General features: G+C 40.0%; 2 protein-coding genes across 4 annotated transcripts in view; both read left to right on the plus strand.

Annotated features, from left to right (window-relative positions):
- LOC127805961 (uncharacterized) overlaps positions 1–14,213 on the plus strand; it is a 58,220-nt gene extending 44,007 nt beyond the window's left edge. For 2 of the 3 annotated variants that reach the window (XM_052342821.1, XM_052342824.1), the window contains exon 4: positions 14,001–14,213. The gene's annotated coding sequence lies outside the window, so the exon portion shown is untranslated. The remainder of the gene's footprint in view (positions 1–14,000) is intronic. The other variant, XR_008024246.1, reaches the window with a different exon arrangement.
- A 3,555-nt stretch (positions 14,214–17,768) lies between these two features.
- Positions 17,769–21,657, plus strand: LOC127805958 (rust resistance kinase Lr10-like). Its single transcript, XM_052342818.1, has 3 exons — positions 17,769–18,629; positions 18,768–18,803; positions 20,438–21,657. The coding sequence occupies exons 1-3, from the start codon at positions 17,846–17,848 to the stop codon at positions 21,571–21,573; spliced, it is 1,956 nt and encodes a 651-aa protein (XP_052198778.1). The 5' UTR covers positions 17,769–17,845; the 3' UTR covers positions 21,574–21,657.
- The last annotated feature ends 5,331 nt before the right edge of the window (positions 21,658–26,988 follow it).

Consider the following 26,988-nt stretch of genomic DNA (forward strand, 5'->3'; position numbering starts at 1 on the left):
CTAGCTATACATCTCCCAATTTGCCTACTAGGCTACCTAGACTAACCGTCTAGCCATACGAGTTCCATTCTCCAAAATCGAAAATCTCGGATTTCTAATCGATCTAGGCCTGCAGCTTTTCCTACTGTGACCCGTTATCCTGGCACATTTGTCATCACTTGACATCTAAGATTCGCACAATCTTCCAGACGACAATCCGTAACTATATTGCCGACTAGAGTAGGCAGGTACTTACGTTACCTACGATACTCCAATTTTTGCTAGATTTCTTCTTGAAAACTCTAATGTTTTATCACGATTCCTCCTCAATTCTTTCAAGCAATTCCTCAAGAATTTCAAACCAATTTATCTCCAAAAAATCTCAAATCAGATCACGATATCTGGTTCTAATCATCTTCCAAGAACTCTATTTCCTTGCAACGATTGCTCTCAATCCACTATTCATCATGGTGCTTCTAAGTTCTTCCCGTCGGGTTGACCACTAACAACTTTACCTGATTTTGCAGGTCTATTTGGCATATTGATCCATAGTCACAACCTCCGTTAACTAGGTCTCATTATCATTCCTTTAGGGTTGATTCGACCTATTAAGCAACTCTTTCATTTTTCGGTACCCGAACTCTACTTTGATCCAAGGCTATGATCCCACTACCCTACTAAATATCACGGTATTTGCACTGTACGTCATGTCCCTACTCCCAAGATAACCGCGAACCCTAGTACAATTCTTTAGATAGGACACTCAGTCCATACTCAATCCATTTCATTTTCGGGTTGATTCTCCGACCTCGATCAATCACAACTAGTGGTACATCTCGCTCTTAGACCATTGAGACTTAGACCCATACAAGATACAGACCCTACTGGGCTATCCCAGATTTTCAGCATTTGATCATCTTCCAGGCAATCTGCTATGATGCTTTGATTGACGGTGCTTCCCACACCTTATCGGAAGCCATCCATCAATTATTTGTACGCGAGTCCCTAGATCCAGATCTGTCACTGCGAACATCGAACTAGGAGTGCCGTCACTCTGCTAGGGTTCCTTATCCCATCTCTGTGAGTCCCATTGGCTACACTACTGCCACCTCATCAATTGACGCAACTCACTTGCCATCACTTGACCCAATCTGTTGGATCCCTGATTTTTATATCTCATTACCGAGACACTAAATCATCCTCGAAAATACTTATCATTTGATCCTAACTCTTTAACTAGGTCATGTCGCATCAGACTAATCATCCATGATTCGATTATCCTTGATAACCACAGCTACCCTATCATTTCTCGCCATGATTTCAACTAATGACCTCAAATCAACAGTCTCTAAATCTCTCGGATCCATAATCACGGTTTACTGAGTCAACTTTACACCCGAATTATATCATCGGATCCTAACTTCAATAACTAGATCATTATACTAGCTTCTATCAGGCTTTTACTATTCATCGAGAATAGTAATCGTATACTGGAATAGTGTCTGTATGTGAATAGTACACCAAGTAAGTTCCCAGGAAATAGAGGTGGGTTACGAATGGACACACTTAAATACCAAGTCTTTCCTTAGCCAGAACTTGCCTAGACATGTACTTCCACTACACAACACTTAATCCAATAACTTCTAGCCTTCAATCGACAATCTTCGAATCTCCAAATAGGGATTTCGTCTTACGGACCATCAGTCTCTTTCCCTTAAGCCTCCATTTCAGGGTCCTACTAGCTGGGTCTATCAATATCGAATCCTCTTAAGTCTCCAAATTGTTATTTCCTAATTCTCCAAATAGGATTTACTCTGATATCAACTATATCCGAGTCACTTAAGGCTTTCAATCAACTTAAGCTCTAATATCAACTGTAACGCCCTACTTTCCCGGACGTGTTATAAACTGGGACAATTCCGGGACAATAAATTTTTTCTTTCAAGCACTAAACCAAAATCACATCATTCCTCGAATCCGTCCCAAAATTCCCATACATTAATCTCGAAAGAGAATCACTTACACATCAAATGCGGAAGCAATGATCGAAACCTGATAGCTTAACATTAATCATAAATAAATTCTTACATCTTCAATATTCCTCAAAACATTCAAAATCTAAAGTAGCAGAACTTAAATATAGGGGCTACGTTACAGACATTTCATTTCTCATGCACTCTGCTAGGTGCCATTTCATATCTCATTTATCATCGAATCTACTACAATCTACACCTGGAATGTTTGAATATTCCAGGGGCAAATCCCGAGTTAGATGATGAATCATCTAAGTAAGGATACATAATGCTATATCATTTGTGTATGCAATATCTTACCTTGTAGGTGTTAACTGCACCTCTCATGCTACCTATCATTTTTGCGGCCCCCTCTTTCGAAGCCGAGGTGTATGGGTGCACCATTGGTAAAGTAGCGGTGCCAGTTCGTACTCCCTACGGCCTTAAATGCGAGTGATCAATGATATCAACGTGTATTTATGCATTTCATAGTCATGTCATGTATGCAGTCTACGTGATGGATACATATCAAGGCATGTCAATATGATGAAAACATTTTTGAGGAACATAAATCACTTACAACCCAACCATTTTCCATAAAGCTAATTTTAATTGGGGGAGTATCACTTACCTTCTCAAGCTTATCGGGCTACCTAAATATCTGTGCCTTGCTTAAATTTGCGTGCCAACCTCAAAATTTGCACGAGTCTCTTCAACTTCAGCCTCAAGGTATCCTAATCACCATAATTATTTAAATAAGCATTAAAACCTATTTTTCCATAATTTCTGGCATTTTCTATAATTTTCTCTTTATTTCTTCTTATTTTTCCTGAATAAATCCAGATTAAATATTTCTAAAATATTTTCTCAAATATTCTTCTACGACAATTCATAATATTCTTGAATTTCTGAAATTTTCTAGAGAATTTTACTTACCTTGACTTAGCTTCTCCGATTTCCTCGGTATGCGTGCCATATCCTCAAAACAAGTGCCCGAACAAATTTTTCTTTGCCAAAATCTCTGGAACAATAATAAATTACCAAATCCTACTTTTCAGGATTTTTCTGAGAATTTTTCCTATTTTTCTTCTTTTTCTTTCTTTTCTTTTCTTTTCTTTTTCTTTTTTGTTTTTCTTTTTTTTTTTCACTCCATCTTCTACCTCTAGCTTCCCTCTCCCGCGCCTGTAACTTCTTCTTTTCTTCTTCCTTTTTTTCTTTCTTTCTTTTTCTTCTTCTTCTCTTTTTCTTCCTTCCTTCTTCTTCTTCTTCTTCTTCCTCTTCCCTTTTCTTCTTCTCCTTCATGCGAGCGGCTGCTTCCATGGCCGCACGCCCAGCAGCCGCTTCGCCTGCCTTCGTCGCCGCCAGCTGCCATTGCGGCCTCTTCCAGCCTCGCCGGCCGATGCCCACACCTCGCCGGACTCGCTGCTGCTTACCTGAGCCTCCGCTGGCGGCCTGCGCATAGCCACCCAGCTGCAACGGCCGCGGCTGCCATAGCCGAGCTTGCTGGAAGCTTGGACTTGCGGCTATGGTAGCCGCTTGATGCTCTTCGGCCAGCCATCACGATCCCAGCTCTCTCGCAATCTTGATCTCTCTCAAGCTCAGCCTCTGTTTCACGAACTCTTAGCCAGCAATTGCGGCCATGGCCGAATTCGACCTTTTCTCCTTCACTCTTCACTCTCCACTCTCTCATGCTACTCTTTGTTGCTTGCTCTGCCCAAACCTCTCAAACTCTCATCTATTTATAGCCAACGCCAACCCTCTGCCCATTTCTCTTAGCGTGCAAATCTAACCAAATATTGCAGAGACATGGCCCATTGCAAGGCGTGGTTGATTGCGTGCAATGGCTTCCAAAATTTGCAGAGGCGGCCATTGCGTGTAAATCCTTCTAACATTTGCAAGAAATGGCATGAAGTATGGAGATGGCTGGCTGCCATCACTCACGTGCACACACAGCACGTCTGCGTACATATATATAGTTATATATTGTATTATATAAATTAAAAAATTATATATTTAAATCTCATTTTTAATCCTAAATTTATTAGAATAATTCTCTAATTATAATAATATCCACAAACACTGAATTAATTGGCATTACGATACCGAAAATACAAAATTAATAACTTTAAAGTTACTCGATTTGGACGATTTCGCCTCAGTGTCCTTACTGGGCAGTTGTTTCATCCTGAAATCACTGAAGGGTTGTTCATTACGCAAAACCGGAGCCCCCCTAGGGTTCCATTGATTTTTCGGGAGTCTCCTACAACAATTCGGTTTTACAGCCTAATTAGCAGCTGTATTTTAGCTGTACCAAAAACTGTTCCCAATTCGATTTCTTTTGATACCATAAATCCTATCTCAAAACATTCATCGAGACCATGTAATTTTCTTTAGACAATTTCATTCCGAGGCATTCCCTATAGTCGATTCGGTACTTATAACTATTGTCAAGCCAATTTTTCGGTATTCTAAACTTATTAAAATTACGTGGCAACCTATCTAAACACGGGGTATTACATACTGGATCTGTAGGTCGTGAGCACCCCAACTTGCTATTTTACGGCGAAACAACTGCCTGCACCAAGAAGTCGAAGAGACACGGGGTTGTTGTCACCAGATCTACAAGCTGTGACCCCTGCGATTACCATTTTCGGTGATTACTTTGTAGTGAACCAGCCAAGCCCGCTTGGAAGACAAAGGGTCGCGGGATGTGCAACATGCAACCACAACAGTAGTTGTTTCCGGCGGACCAATCGCACGGGTTGTTCGAAGAAGAAGAGTATATATATTATTTATTTATTTAACACTATAGAAGAGGATTTTATGAAGAATAAGATGACTTTGATTCTAATATAAACAATATCACAAATACAAGTTGCATTACCAGTTTTTGAATATTTAAAGAGGTATGTTATTTGTACGGAAGTGCAGTTACAAAATTATTTACAAGAATAATAGAATGATCATCTTGCCCCTATGATAAATGACTCAAATAATCCAAAACAATTTCTCTCTCTCTCTCTCTCTTCCTCATTTTGTTCTTTGTCCCCCTCTCGCTCTTCCTCTCACAGACACCATCACCCCATCTGCGTCTCTCTTTCACGACACCATCAACCCCACCCTCCGCCCACTCGCCCGTCCTTCTCCAAACATTGTTGCCCCACCCGCTGGCCACCTCTCTTACTGCCACCGTCTACCTGCAATTGCCATCAGATCATTCTAAGGTTTCCATTTCCAATTAATTCAATGCTTTTATTCCTCTGCCCTCATAAATCATTTACTTGACCTCGATTAATCAATAGGAAAGGAAGGAACAAGCACAAGTGATGATGCGGTGGTCGATCACCCTCCTTCTTCCTCTGACCAAGTATCTGCAATAGAGTCGGGGACTTGCTCCCCCAGAATTACTCCGACGTTCAAGTCAGATTACGGGATGAACAGAGGTTTCAAGTATCTCAGTTTTAGGCTTAGAGAAAAATAAAGATTGAATCCCTTACCCGTTGCTAGTCCCCTTCCTTTTTATCCTCCTGCTAAGGTAAGGATCTTCTTTTAAATTACCGGGATCCTTATCCCGTTCTTCATGGAGCTAGGATCTTACCGATATGGATTCCCTAATTTCTTCCGAGGAGTTCGGGGTAGTTCCTATCTCCATGATCCTTGGTGGGATGGTTGACCCCGAGGAATCCAGAAAATCCTTGCCGAGTAACAGGCTAGCTGGTGTGGTGATACTCATCTGCCACGTGTTTCCTCTGGACTCGAGTACGATGACGTCAGTGGAATAACTCATTAGTGGGCACGTGTCGTTGCCATTGGCCATGTTCCCGAGGCATTGGAGTAATTATGGACTCGAGAGTATTTACCCTCATCACTTGCCCCCCTACTCCACTCCTCGAGCCTCTCTACTTGGATGGCTTGAGGAGTGTTTTAAGTCTCTGAAGGTTCCTGCTCTCTTTTGCCCTGAGGGTCAGAATCAGTCAGGTCCGAGGAGTTAGGGATTTTTTGCTTTTTGCTCATGCTCGTAGGGCGAGGTTACTAATTTGTTCCGGTGTTAACACCTGTTCCCTCGACGCTGTCCAAACCTTTCACATTTCAAGAGCCGCGCAACTTTCAGGTAATTAATGCTCATCATTACCTGTCCTTTGGTTCTCCACTCTCAAGGCTTTAATAAGTGACCCTTATCCTTTTGTCCGCTTCTTCTACCGACTCTTTTCCTACTTTAATCTATTGCCGTGTCAACAAGCATTCCCTTCTCTTTTTGCATCTTCCTTGCTTTCTTCTCAACTTCCTACGATGGCGATTACTGGATCCGGAAGGCTTAACCCAACTAGCGTGGAGCTTGTTAAGTGGGAGAATCACCCTCTTCCTTCCATTCCTTATCAATGGATGAACGAAACAGAGTGTTAATAGTTCTGGGAGAAATATGCGATTCTCGAAGAGTGGGAGGTCGAGTTCAACACCAATCTCCGAGCATGTCATCCCGTCGCCGGCCGTCTTTGTCTTTACAAATGTGCCTTTGACAGGGGCTTTCGCCTACCCCCCCGAGGGAGGGTCATGTCGCTGCTCCAACATCTCACCATTATCCCAGCCTAGCCATCCCCTTTTGGGTGGAGATACTTGATGGAATTCATTATTATCTGTAATTTTGGTAAGATAGAGCCTTCGGGGGATCTGTTCGGCTACTTCTTTACCACCAATCACGACCTGGGGGGCTGGATTTCAATCTCACCCAGGATAGTGAGAGAGAGCAGTATCATCGAGACCAAGGAGCATCTCAAGCTTGAAATCAAGGCCTCAACACTCATGCAATTCGGAGGGTCGAAAGACTCAAACGACTTGAAGGAACGCTTTTTCTTCGTCCAACCTAGACCATCCGGTTCTTCATAGGAGATTTGGTCCATGTGTAATGGGTGGACTCTGGACACCAAGCACAAATGTCCGAATGTTGAGGATATTAAAGAACCAGCTGGTAAGCTCATGAAGATCAGCCGAAACTGGGAAGAGGGATGGCTCTCCAACCTTACGCTTACTTATGTGGGCCTAGATGGTGAAACCTGTAAGTGTTAGCCCTTCACTTTCTTTCTCATTTCCTCATTCTTACTAGATATTGATCTTCATTGTCTTTCTTTCACAGTTGAAAATTTCTGGGAGATAACTTATCTCCTATTATCGAGGGGTGGGTCTTGGACTTCCTCGAGAGTAAGGGTCCCTCGGCCCCTTCCAAAAGAAAGAAAACATCTGAAAAGGCCTCCAAGCCTTCTTAAAGAAAAGGGCTCTCAGTGCCGCCCGAGAGAGGTCCGAGAAACGTTAGGAGTAGAGGATCCTTGACTTCCTCCAAATCAAGGAAAACGGCGAAGGGGGATCTTCAGACCTTTCAAGAGGCTTCCAAGGATAGTGCTGGGGCGTGCTCAAAGAGCCCCTCCACGGGATCCCGAGCCCCTAAAAATAAGCAGAACTCCTAGCCTACTCAACAACTGGCTGCAACAGCGCCCGCCCCCACGCAAAACCCATCCGAAGGTGATACTGAGACCCTCGCCCAGGCACTTGAGGTGGCTAGGGAAAAAGCCCAAGGAGATCGGTCGCCTGCAGGTACAGAGCCCATTGCAATGCCTCTCAGCATTCCTATCCCTTTTGTTTTAAGCTGATATTAATGTCTCCAATGCCAGAGGGACGCCTAGGATTGACAGGGGAAGCTTCATTGGGGGAGGCCTCTGCCCTATCCACAAAGGAGATATTGGCCTGAAGGGCGAAGTGACCAAGAATAGAGCTTGCCTCTTCCCTGCCTTCGGTTGAAGCGACCTCTACTCCCGAGGTGACCGAGGCCCCTGCTAAGACCTTGGTTGTTTCCAATGCTTTACCAACCACGGGCGAACCAGATTACTATGCTGAGATTCTTAGGGTAATTCATTACCATCTATCTTTTGCCCTTGAATTCTTTTCATGCTAATAGGCATCGACTCTTACTTTGTCTCTATTTTCCAGAACCTCTCGGGCTTTCAAGATTCAATTGCCCGGCGAGAATTAGAGTTTCGAGCCCGGATTACCTCCTTGGAGTCCAAGATTGAGAGGCTCCGAGGGCTTAACTCCCTCTCTTCTAAACTGGCAGACCTCGATCACAACATGCATATTCTCACCAAGTCCGTCAAGCTGGCACAAGAAGAAGCCAAACTCACCAATGAAGCCGAAGCTCAAGCTCGTGAGGATCTAGAGCTGGTTCAGAGGAATATGCTAGAAGCTAACCTGTCCAACTCTAAGCTCGAGGAGGAACTGGATGCCTCGAAGGGTGCGAGCAACTTGCTCCGAGAGAACGTAAAGAAGCTTACCTTAGAGCTAAAGGAGGCTAAGAAGCGGCAGGTCAAGGCGATGGAGTCTTATTCTTGGTGCAAGGAAGACCTTCGTACAACCACTCCCAACTTCAGTCTGCCCTCAAGGATGCTCGCATGGCCTTTCAAAATGGTCACAAGGATTTTAAAAGCTCCAATGCTTATGGTGCGGAGTTAGAAAGAGTCATTCGGGGTGGATTTGAACATATGAAGAAACTCAAGAAGGAGCGCTTTCCAAACCTAGACGTGGACTCCATCCCCTTTGACTCTCGGCAGCTTTATCTTCTTTAGAACAGATGCCTTTGTACTTAAAACTTGATACTTCAATAAAATCTTCTTGCTTGTTTATTTGACCTCCTTTATTTGAACGTTACCTGCCTTAGTTAATTAAACAAGACCGTAATTCTAAAACTGGAGGGTTGCATCCAACCCTTTTCGCACTTTAAAAACAAAATTTCCTTATTCTTTATCAGAGACAAAAACCTCTTAGTGATCAGATCGGATCCTTTGCTTTTTTGGAGGCTTCAGGTTTCGGGTTTGGAGGTTTCAGGGGCCCCCTGAGGATCATATCTGATCCTTTCATTTGCGTTGAGGGCTCGAGGCCCCTCGAGCATCACATCTGATCCTTTCATTTGTGTTAAGGGTTCGAGGCCCCCAGAGGATCACATCTGATCCTTTCGTTTGTGTCGACGGTTCGAGGCCCCCCAAGGTTAGCCTTATTTTTGGTTAGGGGTGGTCCCCTGGGATCTTTTGTGGTGATGAGCCTTAACTAATGGGAGTGAAAAAATAGATTTATTTAAGGAAATAAAGGACATTATTGATAAAATTTTTACAAATTTTGCACATTCCAAGCTTTTTTAATGGGTATGCCCTCGGCAGTCTAGAGTTTGAAAGCGCCAGGACTGTGGCCTTCTACTACATTAAAAGGACCTTCCCAGTTCGACATTAATTTATTTGTTTCTCGGGCACTTTGAACATCCGCTAGCCGCAATACCCAATCTCTGAGAAGAAAACTTCGAGCTCTTACCCTTCGGTTGTAGTATCTTTCAATGCGTCGATTGTAAGCAGCCTTTTGAATCTTTACTTGATCCTGAAGCTCATCAAGAAGGTCAAGATTGTCTCTTAGATTCTGCTTGTTATCCTCCAGGCTGAAAAGTTCCACTTCGAGGGTTGGTACGCCTATCTCGATTGGGATCAAAGCTTCTGAACCTAACACAGGCTGAACGGAGTCTCCCCCGTAGACACATTTTCTGTAGTTCGGTAAGACCACATAATACTTGGTAATTCTTCCACCCAGCTACCATATGCTTTATCCGCCTGTGCCTTTAGACCATGCAACAAAGTTCTGTTTGCAAGCTCGGTTTGGCTGTTAGCCTATGGATGGGCCACCGAAGTGAAATGCTGCCTTATTCCCAGCTCTTGGCACCATTCTTGGACAGATCGGTCTGTGAATTGAGTGCCGTTATTCAAAATTAGAACCTGAGGTATCCCGAAGCAACATACCACATTCTTCCACAGGAGTTGCTTTACTCATCGAGTAGTAATGGAGGCTACTGGCTCTGCTTCAACCCACTTCGTGAAATATTCTATGGCAGCAATGACATATTAACTTGACCAGCTGCTGGGGGGAAGGGTCCCAAGATGTCAATGCCCCATTAAGCAAAAGGGCAAGGTGCAGCAAGATGGGTTAGAGCGACAGCTGATACATGGACCAGGTTGGAGGTTCGTTGGCATCTATCACAAGTCCTGACCAGGTGCTTCGAGTCCTTTGCCATCGTTCGCCAATAATACCCTTGCCGAAGAACCTGTTGGCTAAGGGTCCGATCTCCAATGTGGTTTCCACATATGCTTTCGTGAATTTCCCTCAGGATATAATCTACCTCTCGGGGCCAGATGCACTTGAGCAATGGTCACGAGAATGACCTCTTATAAAGTTCCCAATTGACTAGTACGAAACTTTGGGCTTTCCTTCTGACTTCCCGAGCTTCCAAGTCATTCTCGAGAAGTTTTTCCTCCTTCAAGTATAATAGCAAAGGATCCACCCAGCTAGGCTCATCTTCCATACACAATTGATTGGAGAACTCTTCGATGCTCTTATGTGGTAAAGAGTTTATCCAGATTTCTCGGGAGCTCATAGGAAAAAAAGGAAGAAGCAATCCAAGACAACAGATCTGCCTCTGTGTTCATGGACCGAGTAACATACTCCACTTTTACTAACTGAAATCATGCGATCAGCTTCCTGACCATAGCCAGGTATCTTGCTATGTGACCTTCTCGAGCCTCATACTCTCCGTTTACTTGTTGTACTACCAAGTTGGAGCCCGAACTCACCTCGATTTGTTGTGCTCCCAACTGTTTAGCTAATCTCAATCTCGCTAACAAAGTCTCGTACTCAGCCTCATTGTTAGATGCTTAGAACTCAAAATGCAAGGCATAGGGCCATGTCTGCCCATCAGGGCCTCTGATCATCAGCCCTGCTCCACCACCGCCCGAGGTCGAGCTTCCATCTACGGCCAACATTCATGGCCTCTGATCCTATTTCGAAGCTTCCTGGGATCCTATCCCTTCACCGATAAAGTCTGCCAACACTTGGGCTTTAATAGTAGGCCGAGGTTAGTACTCTATATCAAAAGCTGTGAGCTCCATGCCATACTTTAACATTCGACCTGAGAGCTCCGATTTGCTAAGAACCTGTCTCAAAGGTTGGTTAGTAAGCACGATGATGGTATAAGCTTGGAAATAGGGTCGAACCTTCCTTGCCGAGATCACCAAGGCAAAAGCCAACTTTTCCATGGGAGAATACCGAACTTTCACTTCCGTCAGTCACTTACTGGCATAGTAAACAAGCCTCTATTTTTTATCTTCTTCTCCGACCAAGACCGAACTCACGGCTTCTTCGGCTACCGCCAAATAAAGATACAGTGGTTCTCCTTGTTGTAGCTTGGTAAGAACTGGAGGCAAGGCCAGATGTTCCTTCAACTTATTGAAAGCTTCCTAACATTCATCATCCTAGACAAAATTCTTTGCCTTCGACAAGACCTTATAGAAAGAAAGTTCCTTCTCCGCCAATTGAGAGAGGAATCTCCCTAAAGCCGTCATCCTCCCCGTCGGGCTTTGCACTTCCTTGATGTTCCTCAGGGTTGGCATATCCATAATGGCTTTAACCTTCGCAGGGTTCACCTCAATCCCTCGGTGATGAACTATATAACCCATAAACTTTCTTGCAGAAACTCCAAAAGCACATTTGACAGGATTAAGTTTTACATGAAACTTACGAAGGGTTTGCAAGTATTCTTCCAAATTCCAAATCTGTGGGATGATGCCCAGCAATAAGACTCTTCACCAGCATGTCATCCACATAAGCTTCCATATTCCAACCGAGCTAGTGTTGAAATAGCTTATTCACCAGGCGCTGGTTGGCTCCCGCATTCTTCAACTTGAGCAACATTACTGTGTAATAGTAGGTTGCTTTATTGGTGATGAATGTTGTCTTCTACTAATCCTTAGGGTGTAGTGGGATCTGGTGGTACCCCTGAAAGACATTCAGAAAACTCATTAGCAAACAACCAGTGGTCCCATCAATCAGGGCATCTATTCAAGAAATAGGGTAGCTATTCTTCGGGCAAGCTTTGTTAAGATCAGTGAAGTCAATGCAAAGCCTCCACTTGCCCTCTCGTTTGGGTACTAACACCACATTTGCCAACCATTCAGGATAATCAACCTCCCAAATGTATTGCGCTTGCATTAACTTTGTAACTTCTGCATCAATCGCTCGGGCTCTTTTTGGGGTGAAGCTTCGCTTCTTCTGTTTAACAGGTTGAAAATCCGGACGTATTCCCAACCTGTGTGTCATGACCTCTGGATCAACCCTCGGCATGTCTAGGGGTAGTCCACGCAAAAATGTCTGCATACTACCGAAGGAGGGCTAAGATTTGACCCCTTAGCGGGTCTTTTAACTCAGCACTTATCTTTATCCAACGATATGGGCAATCCTCCCTTAAGGGTACCTCCTCCAGCTTGTCCACTGGTTCTGCCATCTTTGGATCTTCCGACCCTTCAAATAGAAAACTAACCTCCTGTGGGGGACTCTCCTCCTTCTCTCCTCGAAGTCCTTTCTTTGACTAGGTGCTTCTTTTTGTGGCGATTTTTCTTTCATCTGCCCTCGCAGGATCCCAGCACTTCTCGCTTCGCCTATGGAGGCCATGTAATATTCGTGGGTCGAACGTAAACCTCCTCACACCTTGCTTATCCCACCAGTCGTAGGAAACTTTATCATAATGTGATATGTGCTAGGAATAGCCCGAAGAGCGTTGAGGCCTGATCTTCCTAGAATCATGTTATAAGCCGCAGGAACATCCGCTACCAGGATATCCAGCATGACCTGGGAGGTTCGGGAACCCTTTCCCAAGGTTAGCAGAAGCTGAATGACCTCATCTGAATACACCGCTTCTCCATCAAATCCCACCAAGGGGACTCGAGCCAGCCTTAGATGCTCCATCCAATACCCCATGCCCAAGAAGGCTTGCTTATACAAAATTTTCAAAGAACTATCCGGATCCACGAGAATCCGCCGATGTAACGCCTAAGATTTTTAAACTGAAATATAATGTAATACTCGGGATTTTTAGCTTCTAATACTTGAGAAAATATGTCCTTTCAAGGGATTATAGAAGCCCTGAGACAAAGGTTCAGTTTTTGAGCCAGTAGCAAAATCGTAAATATTGAAGTTCGGGTAAAAGTGTAATTTACCTAAAATCTTGGGGTATTAGCGTAATTTATCCTTTCTTCAGGGGCTAAAATGCAATTAAAAAATAGCCTGGGGACTAAATTGCAAGGGCCTAAGTGAAAATTATCCGAAAAATTTGGGCCAATGTGTAATTCTTGAAACCTTAAAATATCTCATCAAAATATCTCAAACTAAGTAGTTAAAGTAACCAAATATAGTTAACTAGTTAAAAGTGTAATGATGGGATATGTAGAAAATCAATTAACCATGTGGGAGTAATGATGGGAAATGTAGAAAATCAAATAACCATATGGAGTAATGATGGGAAATGTAGAAAAATGAATTAAATCGTGTGAGATGTAATGATGGAAGTGTTGAAAATGTAATTAAGCATGTGAGGCTCAAAATATCAAGGACACATGGCAAGCTTCCATTGGTCATTAGAAAGATAAGATAAGAACACATGGATAGAAATGATTATATAGGATATTTGGCAATGTGAACACTTGGGAGTCATAATGAGTCCCAAATAATTACATGACACGTGGCAGGTTATGATTTGTTGGGTAATTCTATAAATAGGACCTTTGGGTGAGTTTTAGGTATTTCAAATCAATCGAAGCTAAGTTTATGCCATATTGAGAGGTGTAAAGGTGAAGCCTTAAACATTCAAATCTCATCAAACCAAGTTGAGGTAAGTACATTATGAACTATTTATGATGTTTAAGCATGACCATGAACTATGTTATGTGGTCCCTCATGTTATGTTATGTTCATGCAAGTTTCGGGACCGGAGCTTGGTAGCGCTACGCACGAGGGTTCTTACCCCTACAAGTTGGTGGAACTTCTCGTGTCTCCATATGATATGTTATGTTATGTCATGACTTGTTTAAATACATATGATGGTTCTCTTGTACTTACTGAGATTTGCATAATCTCACTCCTTATGTTCCCCCCCCCCAGGTGAGCATGAATGAGGAGATCGGGACATGGACGTGGAGCGTGGTGGCTTGTTTAAAAAGGATTTTCAAGAATTTAAGTTTAGTTTCCTTTTGAAACAATGTTTTTAGGGTTGAACTCTGATCTTTTCCTATATGTATGCCATAAAGCATGTCTTGGAATTTTATTTGATTTAAAGGAAGTATGATTTTGGTTTTAAGCTCTAGATATTTTTATATGGATGTTATCGCTACAAAGCATATTCGCAAAGTCTTTCTTGCTTCTATTGAAACCATGTTTTATGTGTCAAACTTTATACATACACTAAACCTGCTTTGAATTTTATTATGTTTTGAAACATTACTTAAGTTTATAAAAGTCTTGTTTTTCAAGTTTTTCTACGCTAAACCTTGAAGTTCATATGAATATTATTATCATTAAGCATGTAAGTAAGTTACAGGTGTCACAGCCAAAGCTCCCACTTTCCAAGCTCGATTGTTATTACTAGCGGATCATTTCTATTCGGGTACCCGGGGAGGTCACTATTCAAAAAAGAGATCGTTTCCCCCCTCCTCGACCTCTTCATCCCCGAGGTTCGGTTATTCGCTACATCCTTTTCGCCCGTCACCCCTTGGACCTCCCCTACAGCCAACGTATGAAATACTAGGGGCTGAGGATGATCTTCTGCCGCCGGTGGTGATCTCTCCCTTTGGGGCGAATGCCGAACTTGGTCTCGCTCTTCTTCTTGGTCCCTCATAATGGGGGGACTTTGGAACCGCAAACGTCGCTCCCTCCCCCTTTAGGGATCCGCTTCCCTAGCATCATAATTCCTGAGGAAACCTCGATTAATGAGCTCCCGGATCTCTTCTTTCAATTGGTGACATTCCTCTGTATCGTATCCATGATCTTGATGAAAACGACAATACTTATTTCAGTTTTTTTTGTTTGATGGTGCTCGCATCGGTCAAGGCTTCTTCAGATAATCTTTGTCCTCAATGGTGGCAAGGATCTCTGCCCTTGGGGTATTCAAAGGAGTAAAATCAGTCGACTCCCACTGAGGATGATACTTCTCCTTTCGATCCTCTCTTTGACCCTCATTCTTATGCCCTTTGAGATGCTTTTTTTTTTTCTTTTTTCTCTACGTGTTCTGCTCTTTTTGCCTACATAACTTCCTTGGCATTAATGTACTTCGTCGCTCGATCTAAGATATCCATAAATGTAAGCGGGGGAGTTTTGGCCAACGATTGAGCGAAGGGTCTGGGCCTTAGGGCATTCTGGAATGCCACCATAGCAACACTGTGATCAAAGTTCTCGATGCTCAAGGCTTCCATATTGAAACACAAGATAAAATCCTTCAAAGATTTCCCCTAGTTCTGCTTCAGGCTAACGAGGGCCATGGTGGACCTTCGATGCCTCCAAAGAGGAGCGAAGTGAGCTAGGAAACTGCTCCGAAGCTGCGTAAAATTGTCTATTGAGTCATGGGTCAGGTTCAAATACTAGGCACGCACATGCCCTTCTAGTGTTGCCAAGAAGACTCTACACCACATTGCATCAGAGGTATTTTGCACCACTATATGGGAGGTAAAAAGATCTAGGTGATCCATCGGGTCAGTAGTCCTCGCATAGGGCTTGATAACTGAAATGCGAAGACACTCGGGCGGTACGACAGACATGATCTCCGGGCTAAGGAGCTGATTTATCATTGTCCCCCTAGACTTCCCTTACTTCGGCTTCAAGGTTGCAATTTCCTCCTCCAGCTGACACAACCTTCTTTCCTGTTGCTGCTGCGTGTATGATATGTTGGAGATTCTACAGCCTCCCCGTGTCCATCCTCTACTCCACGCCCTCGAGGGTCCACCTCGCGCGGGCAAGATTCTTCCTCCTTTGGCGGCTCCTGCCTCTCTTCCGCTTGAGAATGATGGGCTTGCTGGTGCTAATGGTCCATGAAGCCAGTGAGCAACTTCGTCAGGCGTTGAACCTGATTCTCCAAAAGCGTGATCCGATCAAGCGGGGAGGGGATTATCTGGGCTTCGACCTCTCCCCTACGGGCTCCTCAGAGGATTGTTACGGCTTAGTTCCTGGGTAGGGTTACCTCCAACAGCCTGAGACTGTTGCCTTCTAGTTGCCATCAAAATGAAGAGATAACTCGAACGTCACTGCAAGTCGTATTGGAGAGACAGAAAAGAAAAGAAAGAAAATACCTCAGCCCCACGGTGGGCGCTAATTGATGATGCAGTGGCAGATCACCCTCCTTCTGCGTCGGACCAAGTACCTGCAATGAAGTCGGGGACTTGCCCCTCTGGAATTACTCCGACGTTTAAATCAGATTACGGGATGAACAAATGTTTCAAGTATCTCAGTTTTAGGCTTAGAGAAAAATAAAGATCGAATCCCTTACCCGTTGCTAATCCCTTTCCTTTTATCTTCCTGCTAAGGTAAGGATCTTCTTTCAAATTACTGGGATCCTTCTCCCGTTCTTCGCGAAGCTGGGATCTTACCGATATGGATTCCCTAATTACTTCTGAGGAGTTTGGGGTAGTTCCCATATCCATGATCCTCGGTGGGATGGTTGACCCCGAGGAATCCGAAGAATCCTTGCCGAGTAACAGACTAGCTGGTATTGTGATACTTATCTGCCACGTATCTCCTCTGGACCCGAGTAGGATGACATCAGCGGAATAGCTCATTAGTAGGCACGTGTCGCTGTTGCCATTGGCCATGTTCTCGAGGCATTAGAGTAATTATGGACCCGAGGGTATTTACCCTCATCAACAAGCTTGGTTCATTAAACTAGTTGGCAAAAATTCCAATCATTTTCTGATGGAACTTTCGTATGAAATGCTTGTTTCTTGGAGACGCTGTAATATTTCATTAAAGTCAATCATTTATTACATTGAGAAAATCATCTATTAAATCAACAATCCAATCTTTAAAAAATTGTCAATATTCTGAGACTCAGCTCACTCCAGAGACATACTTACTTCAAATGATGTGTAGAAGGTTTAGTCTAGCTTCGGTTTCTCCTTTTGTATAAAGAGTTATGCTATTTGATGATGATGAGGAAAGATACAAGGAGCTGGAACAAAATGAATAATATCCCTAATTTCATGGATGCACCATAGAGAGAAAAGTAATTGGGGGCTAGAAAAAACAAGGAATGAAGGAATTGACCCACCATCTATTTCGTCGATGATTGGAAGAGCAGAACAACAAAGAAGGAATAACGGTGGTCGAAAGAGTAGAGCAGCAAAGAATGATGGTTTGGTCGAGCTTGTCAACTATTTTTATTTTGTTCTAATTTCTCGCGATAAATTATTTCAACTCATATATCATGATTTATTGTCATTTATCAGCCATGTAAACCATTTATGTAAACCGCTTTATGTACAAATAGCATTTCTCATATTTTAAAATATCAAATTTTATGCTCTTTACGTATAATTAATAATTAATAATTTTCAGAGCAGGATGATGTGTAATCTTACGTGTGAAAGGGGATGTTATATAACCACACTTGAATAGAGCTCTAAATTATAAATAATTTATTACGATATTATATAATTAATATAAAATTAAAAATTTCAATATAAAATTAATAAGGATTGGACATGAGTTGGAAAATCAGGAGATTTTGCCGTTCGGTTTGGGATAGGAAAATTATTGGACGCGTTACAGTCTGTGCAACACATGGCAAAGACTATGGAGTCAACTGCCGTGTTTGAACAGATTAATCTCATTAGGAAAATGATTATCACAAACATCATCCTTGGATGCATCTTTAACAGGTTCTTGTTCTCCTCCTCTTTGTCATCATTTTCTTTGCCTGCTAAGTGCACTAGCCTAGCTGTTTGTTTGCCCAGAAAATCCAGATGTCTCCTCCTATCGTTCTGTTTCTGTCCTTGTATTCCCTATCACATCTGCAGCTTCTTCACTCTGTTTCTGCTCATCCAGAAGACAGCAATAGCAATAGCAATGGCAACAGCAACTGTCCCAAGTCCTTTGGCTGTGGAAAATTCGGACCTCTGTATTTTCCGTTGACTAATGAGATTTATTCGCAGTGCGGCCTCTGCACAGTGATCTGCGTTGAAGACGATCGTCGACATGCGGTCGTCATGTCTCTTGTCAGCGAACACTTCTCTTTCACTAACATAGCCCAAATCTCATCCGAGGCCAACGGTAGGAGCAGGATTAAACTCAATGACATAAGCTTCAAAGCTGATTTAGATGCCAGAAATTGCAGAGCCTTGAGGAATTTGAGTTTACCCAACTCTGCTTCTCTTTCATTCTCCATCCCTCACAATCTCACCCTCTTCCAATGCAACAGAATCTCCTTTGCATCTAGCTCTCCCACGGATAATCTCTATTTCAACTACACAGACTGCGATGATCATAACTATATTTACTACTACAAGTATCCACCACATCCTGATAATGTTTCTGATTCTCAAGCTCAACTTTTTCAAGGCTGCTCCCTGATTCAGCTGCCTTTAACTTTAGACGAAGTTGATCCTGACGATGTTGGCGACCCATTCGAACTACTGACTGCTAGCTATTACATCGAATTGCAAGCGTCTGAGGATTGCCTAAAATGTCACCGGAGAGGAGGCCAATGCCAGACCATCAACCAAAAATTTCACTGCACATCCAAAACAGGTATCATTTGCCGCATCTAAACATCAAATATCATGGTATCAAGCTGCTGTCGTTCATAGACAGAACTTAAACCATTCTATTTTCGAGGTTTTAGAATGTGAAATTCAATTTCATTTATTAACCTGCTGTTTATTGCAGGAGGGGTAAACGTCAAACTGATCATCATCCTCATAGGTAAGAAGCTTCTAAACTGACTTCTCTATTCCCAAACCACTTTTGATTTTCCATTTTTAAAGCTTTTCCATCCACAGCCCTAGTCATTCGAGTAATCATTCTGTTTCTGCGCTGCTTCTAAATGGCTTAGGTTATTTTTTGCTCGGGAAGATTATAAACTCTTTGAGTTAAATTGTTTTATTATTTGGTTGATAAAGTTGGAGAGACTTATAAGTTAACTGAATAAAATTTTTCAACAATTTTTCTTAAAAATTGAGATTCTTAGCTTTGTTTTCAATAGCTTATAAAATGTTTAAAAATCTATAATTGACTGAATAAAAAAAATCAAAATTCACTCCTCAAAATTTAAAATGTGCAACAAAAAGACCTTAGAGGTTAAAACCTCTAGCACTGATGAGCTACCATAATTTGAACAATGGCGAACACCCTCTTACCCATTGGTCAAGTGTTGGAGATGTATTTGCTTATATTCATTATCCATATGTATAAAAAAAGAAAAGAAAAGAAATATATCTCTTAATATAATAATGTCTTTTTGGAGTTTAGTCTTTTAATATCCTTAACTTGAAAAGATAACAAACAATTGCCTTTCTTACATTGTTTGAATTTTTCTATTACTTCTTTTCTCTTCTCTACCTCAAATAAGGGAAATGGAATAAAATTGAAACAAAATAAATGGTAAAAACATGTTAATATATTATAAATATATCTCTTAATATAATGTTAAAATATGTTTTCATTTTTTTACAAATTAAAAAGTTTTAATATATTATAAATGAAAACAAACATTTAAACTCATTTTGTTTTCCTATTTTCAGTTTTCCATTTAATTTGTGTTATTTTTGAAAACAAAATCACGAAATGGCATTTACTGCTTGCTTTTTTTCTTTTAAATTATTTTAAATCTTTCAAAAATATAAAAACAAGAGAAGGGTATTTCTACATAATGGATGACTCCCAAACATGGTCAGGGATCTGTAGTGCCGACTACTAAAAAGTCACCAACTCTCCCGCGTTGGTCATATAAAAGGGATAGAGTAGAAGAAATAATTATATTAAGAAAAACTGAAAATAAATCAAAGTTGTCAACTAACATGCTAGGTTCTTTAGTTTCGTTAAATAAAAACAAGAACCGGACAAAAACAAAAGAATATAGAAACTAAAAATAATGTGTTACATATATACATATATATTTTATATGATAGGAATATTCTCTTTAGATGTTAAATATTCTTCTAACTCGTTTAAAGTTATCATAATTGTTTGGCTGTGGTGCAAGAAGCAAAAGGTTTCTTTTTTCATGAAAAATAATTATAAACGTCTACAAAAAGGGACTTGGAAAGATATAAACCTACAACCTTATACTTGTCATAGTGTTAGTCACGACCATAAATAGCTACTCTTGAGTATAAGCAAAAAGGAATTTTGCTCAACTACTTGATAAAAGTATTTTTTATGAAACTAATTAACCAACATAACTGACCTTTTCGAGCCAATTCAAATATTAGTTTTATGTATTGATGTAAGTGAATATATGTTTTACTCAAAAGTAGCATGGATAACCTATATAAATTTGAAATTTTATATATCTGAAACTTTCTTCTTGTTATTTCATCTTGAATACTTGATTACAGGTATTGGAACTACTGCATTAGTGGCCATGATATTCTTGTTCTATTATACCATATGGAAACAGTTGTCAAAAAAAATTCTTTGTTTTGCAAATCTTGGGAAAATAGATGATCAAAATGTTGAGACTTTTCTAAGGAGCTTTGGTTCTCTTGTCCCTAAAAGATATAGCTACTTGGAGATTAAGAAAATTACCAACTCTTTCAAAAATAAACTCGGTGAAGGAGGCTTTGGTAGTGTTTATAAAGGAAAGTTACATGATGGGCACCTAGTGGCAGTGAAACTTCTAAAGGAATCAAAAGGTGATGGAGAACAATTTATTAATGAGGTTGCGAGTATAAGTCGAACATCTCATGTTAATATTGTAAGTTTATTGGGTTTTTGTTATGAGAGTAGAAAACGGGCTCTTATTTACGAGTTCATGATTAATGGATCTCTCGACAAATTTATATATGATAGAAAGACGCCAAAAGATCATGAATTGGGATTGGAAGAATTATATAAGATTGTTGTTGGTATTGCTAAAGGGTTAGAGTACCTCCATTTGGGTTGTAAGACAAGGATTTTGCACTTTGATATAAAGCCTCATAACATTCTACTAGATGAAAATTTTTGTCCCAAAATAGCCGATTTTGGACTTGCTAAACAATGTTTTCATAGGGAAAGTATTGTATCATTGTTCGGAACAAGAGGAACGATTGGATATATTGCGCCTGAGCTATTTTCAAGAAACTACGGAGGGGTCTCTTATAAAGCAGATGTTTATAGCTATGGGATGATGATTTTGGACATGGTTGTGGGGAGAAAAGATTCTAATGATTCAACCTTTGATTGTAGCAGTGAGATGTATTTTCCAGATTGGATATACAAACGCCTTGAAGAGGAACAAGAAATTGGGCTTCATTGTATTACAAGCAAAGAAGAAAATGAAAAAGCAAGAAAGATGATAATAGTTAGCTTGAGGTGCATACAAACCGATCCCTTAAGCCGTCCATCAATGACTAAAGTGTTGGAAATGTTGGAAGGAAGCCTACATTCATTACATATCCCACCCAAACCTTTCTTGTCTTCTATTAATGGACCACTAACACATTGTCCAACGACAGATGGCATCACATTATGTTCATCCGATGTGAGTTAGGATGTAAAATTCCTTAAAAAGCATGGTACAAAAATGTTCACCCATGTAAGTTGTAAACTTTTTATTGATTATTGTGTTAGCAACAATATAATAATGATTTATAAGTTGGGAAAATAATGTAAATTGTATGTTGTTTAGCCTAAGTTTATGATGTATCATCTATGGGAAAAAAAAAAGGAAAAAGAACTTAGCAATTACTTATTCTAATAAAGATAAGATATTCTTAGTTGTTTTTTTTTTTTTTATAAATCTTTTGATAGATATTATGGTAGATCATATATTTATTAAGTCCAAAGCTAAATGATGTGTTGCACGTAAATAAAATTCTACTTAAATAATTTATAATTTATTTTCTAATTCTATTAGAAGTTAGATTAACAACATGATACGAAGGAGTTAGGTTTTACTCCCCAACATTGTAATGACCAGTTATTGGGTTTATGTCATTATTAAAAATTTTAATTATTTTGGTGCATGTATATATATATATTGGTTTAGAAAGAAATTTAAAGATTAGAAATGTAATAAATGAGTTGAGTTAATGAAATAGGTTTGAGCTATGTGAAAAAACCCAAGGCATTGGCTAGTTAGAGTTAAATAAAACCCTTTTTTATGGATTGGGCCTAAGTTATGCAGGTTGTGGATTTAATTAAATTCAAATAAAATGGGTTGGGGCTTAAGTGTTGGGCCAAGTTAGAAAATAAATTATTTAGGCTTAAGTGAGTTGGGCCTGTTAAATGAATTGGATTAATGGGTTGGGTTTGAACCCATTTGCTAAATAATGAGATAAATTTAAATAGAAATAAAATAAATTGTGAAATGTCAAGAATTATTAACCTATTTAGATGGAAATAAATTTAAATGGGTTGGGTTTGAGGCCAAGGGCACAAATGTTCTAAATTTGGTTTATTTCCAGTCCACAATTAAGTATGTAGACTACAATTATCAACACATCACCCCAATATAGATATTGGGAGTTTTGGCTTACACCATCATTGATCGAACCAAATCAAGTAAGGTCCTATTCCTTCTTTCTATTAACGTTATTTTGTTGTGAAGTTCTCGACATAATTATTTACCTTACTTCTCCTTTTGCATCACAAATATTTTTGAACTGATGTACTACGTATACACGCCCACACTCAATTCATAAAGTTTTTACTCTCAAGTTCAACGGATTCTCAATCAAACTTAAAAATCATCTAAAACAATCCAATGCTTCAAACTTTTCAGGAGGTCAAGTAAACTATTCCATAACACATATAATCATAGATAAAAGTGATTAAATATGAACTACAATTTCGTACTTTAACATTCATAGGTCCAAAAAGGTCAAAATGGATTAGCCTTAAAGGGTTGGATGCTCTTTGTGCCTTTCCAACGGACTTCTAGATTGACTTACCCATTAGGCAAGGTTCACAGGTGGACAATTGCAATTTAGAGGGTGGGCCTAATAGATCTTATCTAACTAGCCTTTTCAACTAATCTTGCCCAACGTGACTCAATGTATCATGTCATTTGGTACTTTCATTCACAATATCATCTTGTAAAGTCAAATAGGAAACAGTATAATTAGAATTAAAATGAGCATCATCAACATTTAACATAATCGAACCATCAGAAATAAAACGATGCTACATCCAATGTAAAATTTTAATGGAATCCAAGATAAGCTAAATCTATAGCCTAATTTAATCAAAACAACTACTGAAAGAAAATTTTGCCTAATTCCTAAAGAATAAAGAATGCTATAAAGAATTAATGTGTGACCATCTCGCAACTTTAGATAGCAGGTACCAATTCCTTGAACCTTTTTGTTGGTGTTGTTCCCCACATATAATTTTGTCCATTTAAAAGTTAAGGATACCCCACATACCTTCCACTATCTCTTACTTTATGACTTGTTACTCCTCTCTCTAGAATCCAACCATAGAAAGAATAAGCCACAAACACATTTATATAAACAAAAATAGATGCACAAGACAGGGTCAAGGAGTTTATTTTCTTTCTTTGGCTTAGCACAGTCACGAGCAAAGTATCCTCGTTCGCGACAATTTTAGCAAGCATTCCTTACTTCCCTTTTTCCTCCACCATGCTTCCCTTTGTGGCGCTTTGTGGTCTTGTCCCTCTTGGGACCAAGCCTTGTCTTTGAGTGCCTTTTTTTTTTCCAAATTGTTTTTTCCTAGACCCAAATGCCTTATGTAATTTTAACTTTGTGAGAAAAGTGTGATCATCTTTAGCTTCTAAGCTCTTAACTTTAAGCTCATGGTGTTGACATACATCTTCAAAAGTTTTAATGTGCTCGTCATTCGTTAATATGATTATATGAGCTCCATTTGGTTTGAAGAGCTGGGACATCGGATGACAACTAGGACTTACTGCTCATCGGTAAGGTTGCTTCTAGCAACCTTTAGACCACGAATCCTATTTGACATCATTGTTAGATGCTCATGCATTTTTACACCTATTGGCTTCTTGTACGTGTTAAATTTGAAGGTTAAACCCTTCGCAACCTTGTGGCGTTAGTATCACCATATTTTGCTTTGAAAGCAATCCATATATCTTTTGTTGTTTTATATTCTTCAAATTCTCCAATTAGATCATTATGCATGCTGTTTAACATCATAAAGTACGTGCATTGATCATTTTTATACCAAGCTTGGTAAGTTGAGAGTTCTATTTGATATGTTAGAGATTGTTTGTCTAACTTAGACATACTATTTGTCAGAGTTTCTGGAACATCCTATTTTTTTTTTATCAAGTACAAAAGAGAGTCGCACAAAAAATTATTTTGTGATTAAATCACATACATAAATAATTACAACAATTAACATAAATTAAGAAAAATTAAATTCAGTATAAGTCTCAAGATCAAAATTGGGAATATATCCCAAAATCAACTCTGTGCTACCAAAGAATTTAATATTATATCCCTAATTTATTTAATGCACAATTATAGAGAGTATTATCTATTAAGACACAATTTAAACAATTCAATGTATAATTATACTAGAGGTTTAAAATTTAAAATGTACATACACATACACCCCAGTATGTCTCTCTAAATTCAACAATCTGATCTCAAAATTTTGTAACATTTATAAGAAAAATACTTAGATTAATCTCAACACATTTACCTTATAACATATCAAGATAGCGTTATAATTTTCATGTACACACAAATAATTAAATTCTCAAAATTTTCATTCAAATATATTTTATTTTTTTATTTTTTCGGCTCGTTAAGTAAAATGGGTCCTTATCTTTTTTTTTTTTTTTATTTAATGGGTTTGACCACGGAAATTAATCTAGCCCAACTGATTTGTATGTTTCAGCCTTGGTCCTTAAAAATATGGCCCATAAAAGAAAAAGAACCACCCAAAAATGGGTTTTGAGTTTTAACTCAACCCAGCTGCGAAAAACATCCCCAAAAAAAGGGCTTGGCTGTGGGTCTAAATTAAATTTAATCCCAGCCCAGCTGGGAAAAATCAGCCCAAAATAAAAAATAAAAAGTAAAAAGTAAAAGAAAGAAAAGGGCCAACCAAGAAGAGGAACCCGCGCCCCTTCTTCTCCTCTTCCTTATCTCTCTGTTCTCCCTATAAAATAAGAAAATAAATCCAATCTCTGGTAAATAAATCCAATCTGATCAAAATGGGTGATGATGTAAAGCCGATCATCCTCTCCTGTCTCAAACCAAGTATTTGCAAAATGGAGTCGGGGACTTGTTCCCCGTGATCACTCCGACATTCAAGTTAGTTCCTAGAGTTTATCCAAGTCCAACTATGTAGCTAAAAACTCAAGGAAAAAAGAGGAATTCCTTACTCGTCTCAATTGCTTCCTTTTTATCCTCTTGTCAAGATAAGAATTCCCTTTTTGAGCCTCCCGGATCCGGATCCCGTCCCTTGCGGAGCCATGATCTTGGAGATATGGATATGGCAATCGTTTTTGAGGGGTTCGGGATAATCCCTATCTCCATGATCTTTGGAGTGATGATTGAGGCCGAGGAATCCAGAGAATCTTCGTTGAGCAAAAGGTTAGTCGGTTTGTTGAGACATATCTGCCACGTGTCCCTCCCAAACTTAGGCTGGATGACAACCTTAGATTGGCCCCCGGCGAGCATGTGTCTTTGTTATTACTGGTTGTATTCTTGGGGTATAGGAGTAATTATGAACCCGAGGGCATTTTCCCTCATCATTTGTGTAACACCCCAGATTTTCAAAATAAAAAATGAGGTAATACCTGAGATTGTTAGGTTCTAATACTTAAGGAAATAGGCCATTTCAAGGAATTGAGGAAGCCTTGAGGGAAAAATTCAGTTTCTGAACCAGTGGCAAAATTGTAAATATTGAAGTCGGGTAAAAGTGTAATTTACCTAAAATCTTGGGGTGCTAAGTGTAATTTATCCATTCTCTGGGGACCAAAAAGTGCAATTAAAAATGACCCGAGGACCAAGTTGCAAGGGCCTAAGTGCAAATTATCTAAAAAGTTCGGGCTAATGTGTAGTTCTTGAAACCTTAAAAATATCGTCCATGGGCAAATCATGAATGACCAAGTGTCCCCCCTAGGTGTCACAATTGGATTGGTTGAAATCTTATAATTATGGGTGTAATGATGAGCATAGTGTGAACACTCAAAACAAATGAGCTTCGGATTCTAAACTCTATTAAATTCAATTAAGAGACGAGAGGTGCATTTGGGTTGGATGCACATGGGATAAATGATGAAGCCTTATCTTCAATGACACATGGCAATCAACCATTGGGTTACTTGGAAGTTAGGATAAGGTCACATGATGGCTCATAATGACACTTTGAGGTGGCATTGCATGATTGGTTAGGAAAAAACTTACTTATCTTCCAAGTTTGCAAAAGTCTCCAAACATTAGCTCTAAGGACATGTGGCAAGCATTCATTGGCCATTTGAAGATAGGATTTGAAGTGTAATGATGAGAAATGTGGAAAATGCAATTAACCATGTGGGATGTAGTTATTAATTAAATGTGTAATGATGGAAATGTAGAAAATGAATTAAACCATGTGGGATGTAATGATGGGAATATTGGAGAATCAAATTAAACATCTGAAGGTTCAAAATATCAGGGACACATGGCACACTTTGGTTGGATGCACATGGTTGGAATGATGACGCGACACGTGGCACGATTTGGTTCGCCGAAGTTTCCTATAAATAAGGGCTTTGGGGTTATTCATTTTGGCACCAAGAAAGGAGGAAAAGGAAGGGAGTTTAAGAGAGGAAATACTACCAAAAGAAGGGAGAAAGTCGATGGAGAATAAGCCTTGACAGAATTTTTGGGTCTTTCTCGAAGTTCGTGCCAAGCAGTAAGAAAAACTACGAGAAAACCCATTCGCTCGTTGTAAACCGTGCTTCCTAAGGTAACCGATCAAGGTGAGTGAT

The sequence above is a fragment of the Diospyros lotus genome, chromosome 7 (genome assembly GCF_014633365.1).
Source record: "Diospyros lotus cultivar Yz01 chromosome 7, ASM1463336v1, whole genome shotgun sequence".
Lineage (NCBI taxonomy): Eukaryota > Viridiplantae > Streptophyta > Magnoliopsida > Ericales > Ebenaceae > Diospyros > Diospyros lotus.

Bases quoted from the DNA above. Each gene is read 5' to 3' on its own strand.
- LOC127805958 (XM_052342818.1), top strand. From the start codon at position 17,846: ATGTCTCCTCCTATCGTTCTGTTTCTGTCCTTGTATTCCCTATCACAT. The intron at 18,630-18,767 runs GTATCATTTGCC...TGTTTATTGCAG, and splicing joins TCACTGCACATCCAAAACAG to GAGGGGTAAACGTCAAACTG. The intron at 18,804-20,437 runs GTAAGAAGCTTC...ACTTGATTACAG, and splicing joins ACTGATCATCATCCTCATAG to GTATTGGAACTACTGCATTA.